This window comes from Ailuropoda melanoleuca, chromosome 7, assembly GCF_002007445.2.
Source record: "Ailuropoda melanoleuca isolate Jingjing chromosome 7, ASM200744v2, whole genome shotgun sequence".
Classification (NCBI taxonomy): domain Eukaryota; kingdom Metazoa; phylum Chordata; class Mammalia; order Carnivora; family Ursidae; genus Ailuropoda; species Ailuropoda melanoleuca.
Genome location: NC_048224.1, coordinates 48,728,140 through 48,734,177, shown reverse-complemented (window position 1 = coordinate 48,734,177; position 6,038 = coordinate 48,728,140). Strand labels below are relative to the sequence as shown.

Below are 6,038 nucleotides of genomic sequence, written 5' to 3'. Positions count from 1 at the left end.
TTATTGGCATTTCACCTGGTGCATCAGCTTTGTTAAGCCCTGCTTCATGTCTTTGTTCCTCAGACTATAGATAAATGGGTTCAGCATGGGAGTCAGTATGGTGTAGATGATTGTTGCTATTCGATCCTTGACAGTATAGTTGGACAGGGGCTGGAAATAAACATAGCTAATGCTTCCATAAAACAGGGTCACCACTGTGAGATGAGAGCCACAGGTAGAAAATGCTTTGCGCTTCCCGGCAGCTGAAGGAATCTTCAGAACAGTGATAAGGATTCTCAAATAAGAGATGATGATGCATGAAAAGGGTGTCATTATGACAGCCAACCCTTCTGTCATTACTGTGATTTCTTTGACAAAATGGGAGGAACAGGACAATTTTAGCACTGGCTGGTCATCACAGAAAAAATGGTGGATGACATTAGAGGCACAGAAGATGAGTTGATTGGTTAGGAGAATGTGCAGGAGGGAGTGGAGGTGTGGAATGCAAAAGGAGAGGACCAGAAGCAGGACACAGCGTCTGTGGTTCATGATGGTGATGTAGTGAAAGGGATTACATATGGCTACATAGCGGTCAATGGCCATGGCTGCTAGGAGGTAACTGTCTGTGTTTCCAAAAGCTATGAAGAAGTACATCTGGGTCAGACACTCACTATAAGAGATGGCCTTTGTCTCTGATAAGAAGTTCACCAGCATCTTGGGTATAATGACTGTCACATAGCAAATGTCAACAAAGGACAGGATGCTCAGGAAAAAGTACATGGGTGTCTGGAGGCGAGTGTCTGAGCGGATGGCTAGGATGATGAGTAGGTTTCCAATCACTGTGATGAGGTAGATGGGGAGAAACACAGCAAAGAGTGTCTTCTGATCTTCAGGTCTAGAAGAAAGTCCCAGGAGGATGAATTCAGAGGGTCTTGTTAGATTATTTCTTCCCATAGCCTTGGGTTCACCTAAAGATAAACTATCATTATAACAGACTCTTCCAACATTTGATACTCTCTACCCAAGATTTTTAAAATTTATTCTTCCTATCAGCAATGAAAACAACTAAAATATTATAATTACCTGGGTTATGACTTCATTCCATTAATGTTCAGAATTCAGAAATTAATGTATATTTTAACCTCCTTTCAGTCTTCTGCTGTAAAGGGAGACTAATTCAGGGAAAACAGAAATGGGAAAGAGAAAAAGGAAGAGAGACAGGGAGAGAGAATGAGAGAAGGAGAATTCTCTGAAAGGAAAGGAGCAGAATCCTAGAGAAATTTTCTTCTGACAGGATTTTTAGTCATCAGTTCATGGCAGGATGATCAGCAGTTTGCTTCCCATTTAATTGCTGGCTGATGGAATGATGATTTCTGTGAACTCTGATGTTTCTCTATGCATCAATTATTCTGGAGGCTGAAAGTTATCTGAAAAGACATTGAAATATGAGATCACTCAACAGATAGATACTCCATGCCCCTCACTTTTCAGGGAAAATTAATTGGAGTAAAAGAATAAGTATGAAATAAAAGATAGGCAGACAGAGAAAACATTTCTTTTAATGCTACTATCAATTCCATCCATGTGCCCAATCCTTGGATCTAAAATAATTGTTGTTGGTGGTATGTGCTTTGTGTTGTTGTAATTCCTTTCCAAATTCCTGTTTTAGGTATAGATAGGCTGCCCAGAAAAAACACAGAAGGGAGGCACTTGCTCCAAGACAAAATTTCAGCCTTCATGAATCTGAAGGTTTTCTTCCCTGCCTCCCCTGGACCTTCCACGTGCTGAGGGAACTGTAGACACTCATAGACTCCACCCTCTGTCAAGGGAGCATCCTTTGAGACTGTGAAGAAGTCCCTGAAGTTTAGGTAGAGGAGACGTTGGAAAACAAGCTAACAATTATTGAAGTTTTGGAGTTTCCTCCCCAAGGATCCTGGGGAGTATCAGTGCTTTCTTTCTCTCTTGGCAATCACCATCTTGACCTGGCTCCTTTAGGCCAAAAAGAACACCCTATGTGAGGTTGGCTCTGGTGACAGAGATGCACAGTGCTGGCTCTCCCAAACTTCCTGAGCATTTACCTCATAGCTGTATTATTTATGCTGAAAGACAGTCCATAGTCAGATAACTTTTTTTCAGAGACCACATAACTTTGGACTAAAAAGACTAGAACACCAGATTGCTACCACTTTACCATCTCTCAGGCTTAGAAGCAGCCCCTGGTCTGTCAGTGTTCTTAGAACTTCAGAATACAAAAATTAATAGAGTTAAGATTTTAGACCCCACACTTTACTCTTTTCTCTCGAGGCATCCCTATGTCTGCTTGTAAAATACTGATGTATGATCCTTGTTTTTCCACTCAGGGAAACCACCAGGTGAATATATTTTACATTGTGTGGAATCCCAAGTTCCTGGTCATTTGGGGCATCTTGCTTTGTGTGTACTGCAGAATTCCGAAGTTAGGACTCAAACCCCCCTGTCTCCCAGTATAACCATGACCCAAGAATATCCCATTCTTCATGATTTGTTGCCCCTTTATCTATTTATACTATCATGCCTTTGTTTATGTTCTCTCTCATCTGCTCTACCTAACCTGCAAAGCTTGAATTCAGCATCTTTCAGGACACTTTGCTTGATGACTACCACTTGGAGTGGGTTTGTCTTTTAATATCATCTTTTAATGCTTTGGACTTTCACTCTCGTCAATATCTCAATCTCTTTGTCTTAGAGCTTATACATTAATTTAAAGAGCCATAAATTAATAATTTAGTGAGTGCTTCCTCCATACTTGGCACTTGGCTAAATGAAGCAAATGTAGTGTCTCATTTAATTATTGGATCACCTTTATGAAATAGGTGGTCTTATTTTATTTACTTCAGAGATGAGTCTGAGATCAGAGAGGTGAAGTGGGCTGCCCAATGTAACACAGCTAGTTAGTGACAGAATCAGTTTTTAAAACATCTCATGAGGTTATTTAATTTCCGCTTGACTTCATACTCTTTTTTTTTTTAAGATTTTATTTATTTATTTGACAGAGATAGAGACAGCCAGCGAGAGTGGGAACACAAGCGGGGAGTGGGAGAGGAAGAAGCAGGCTCATAGCAGAGGAGCCTGATGTGGGGCTCGATCCCATAACGCCGGGATCACGCCCTGAGCCGAAGGCAGATGCTTAACCGCTGTGCCACCCAGGTGCCCGACTTCATACTCTTAACCTGACACTCTCCTGCTTTTTCATGATGCTAACAAAAATATTTGGAAATCATTTGCTGAATCACAATTCTTTTTTTTATTATTATGATATGTTAGTCACCATTCTTGAATAAATCATATTGCCAAAAATACGAACTATTTCTTATTATATCAAAGTTTAAAAAGCACATTATTAGGTTAAGCTTCCTCCCTTTGGACTATAGAATCTTTGAGATCAGCACTCATGCCTATTAATATCTGCTTGCTCCAATAAGTCAGTTAGTTCATAAATAGTTCTTGAAGGCCAACATATGTCAGGAATTGAGCTAGGTGCTGAAGATACAGTGGAATATAAAATAGGCAGTTTCTACCACATATGGCTCCCCCAATACCTTGTCCAAGATAGGAGTTTTCAACAAGCAATAATAGTATTTCATTTTTTTTGTTTATGGTAATTAAAAATAAAAAAGCCTAAAGAGAAAAAGTAGTAATAATCCATGTTTCCATCACTCAGAATGCTTGACTACAGTAACATTTTGCCCTGTTTTCCTTAGTCTTTTGTTTCATTTATTCACAAACCTTAATAAACTTTTAAAAAAAGATTTTATTTATTTATTTGACAAAGAGAGAGCAAGAGTGGGGGGTGCAGAGGGAGAGGGAGAGAGAATCTCAAGCAGACTCCCTACTGAGCAGGAAACCTGATGCGGGGCTTGATCTCAGGACCTCGAGTTCATGACCTGAGCCCAAGGCAGACACTGAAACCAACTGAACCACCCGGCACCACTATAAACTTTTTTTTTTTTAAGATTTATTTGAAAGAGAGAGAGAAAGGACATGCACACCAGTAGGGGGAGGAGCAGAGGTAGAGGAAGAAACAGACTCCCCGCTGATCATGGAGCACAATGTGATGCTTGATCCCACCACCCTGAGATCATGATCTGAGCCAAATTCAGATGCTTAACCAACTGAGCCACTAGGGCGCCCTATAAATTTTGTAAAGTACTTAGTATGGGAACTGCCCTATGTGCTTTTTTAAAAAAAAGATTTAATTTCTTTGAGAGGGAGCATGAGTGAGGGAAGGGGCAGAGGGACAAACAGACTCCTTGCTGAGTGGGAGGGAGCCCAACTCAGGGCTTGATCCCAGGACTCTGAGATCATGACCTGGGCCAAAGTCAGACGTTCAACCAACTGAGCCACCCAGGTGCCCCAGTGCCTTATGTACTCTTTAAGTATTGACTCATTTTTTATCTTCCTAATAACCCAGTTAAGTAGATATCACTTTTATATTTTCTATTGAGCATTTTATTGAGGTATGATTGACATATAAAAGCTTTACATATTTAACATATACAGTTCAATGATAAATCTACACCTGTGAAACCATCACCACCATCAAATCCATAAACATATCTATTACCTCCCAAAGTTTCCTCTAACCCCATCTATTATTATTATTATTATTGTTATTATTATATTATTATATATATACTTTATTATTATTATTATTATTGTTATTTGTGGTAAGGGCACTTAACATAACATCTACCCTCTTAGTAATTTTAACTATACATTGTCGTCTTGTTGTTATAGGCATTATGCTGTAGAATGGATCTCTAGAACTCACTTTTATCTTGTATAACTGAAACTTTGTATTCTTTGATGATTACCACCTCCCATATCCTTCCCTTCAACCCCTGGGAGCTACCATTCTATTCTCCGCTTCTCTGAGTTTGACTATTTTAGAGTCCACATATAAAGGAGATCATGCAGAATTTTTTTTCTGTGTCTGGCTAATTTCACCTAGCATGTCCTCCTCAAGCATGTCACAAGTGATAGGATTTCTTTCTATTTTAAGGCTGAATAATATTCCACTGTATGTGTATCACCACATTTTCTTTATCCATCTGTCAGTGGACATTTAGGTTGTTTCCTTAGCTTGGATATTGTGAGTAATGCTGCAGTGGACATGGGAGTGCAGGTATCTCTTTGAGATCCTGATTTCAGTTCCTTTGAGTAAACCAAGAATGGGATTGCTGGATATGGTAGTTCTTTTTTTTTTTTTTAAAGATTTTATTTATTTATTTGACAGAGAGAGACAGCGAGAGAGGGAACGCAATCAAGGGGAATGTGAAAGGGAAAAGCAGGCTTCCTGCTGAGCAGAGAGCCTGATGCGGGACTCAATCCCAGGACCCTGGGATCATGACCTGAGCTGAGGGCTGACACCCAGCGGCTGAGCCACCCAGGCATCCCTGGATATGGTAGTCCTATTTTTATTATTTTGTTTTGGGAACTTCCGTACTGTTTTTCATAATGACTATACCAGTTGACATGCCTACCAAGAGTGTCTCAGGTTTCCTTTAGTCCACATCCTTGCCAGCAATTGTTCTCTCTTGTATAAAATTTAATAATAGCCATCCTAATAGGTGATAACTGTTTGTGGTGATAACATTACCTTGATGATTTGTGTTGTTGAGCACTTTTTATGTGGCTGTTGGCCATTTGTGTGTCTTTTTTGGAAAAATATCTGTTCAGGTTTTTTGCCCATTTATTTTATTTGTTAAATGGAAATATAGTTGACATATAATACTGTATTAGTTTTAGGTGTACACCATAGTGGTTTGACATTTATATACATTAAAAAAATGGTCAGTACAGTAAGTATAGTTAGTATCTGCCACCATATAAAGTTATTACAGTATTTTTGACTATCTTCCCTATGCTGTACTTTATATCACCATGACTTATTTATTTTATAACTGGAAGATTGTACCCCCTAATCCCCTTTACCTATTTCACCTATCTCCCCACCTCACTCTCTTCTGACAAACACCAGTTTGTTCTCTGTATTTATGAGTTTGTTTGTGTTGTTTGTG

General features: G+C 39.3%; 1 protein-coding gene across 1 annotated transcript; it reads right to left on the bottom strand.

Annotated features, from left to right (window-relative positions):
• LOC100484059 (olfactory receptor 1L1) lies at nucleotides 1-1,084 on the bottom strand. Its single transcript, XM_002930725.3, has one exon. It carries the CDS (start codon nucleotides 931-933, stop codon nucleotides 1-3), a length of 933 nt encoding a protein of 310 aa, XP_002930771.3. The 5' UTR covers nucleotides 934-1,084.
• Nucleotides 1,085-6,038: the final 4,954 nt, after the last annotated feature.

Bases quoted from the DNA above. Each gene is read 5' to 3' on its own strand.
- LOC100484059 (XM_002930725.3), bottom strand. From the start codon at position 933: ATGGGAAGAAATAATCTAACAAGACCCTCTGAATTCATCCTCCTGGGA.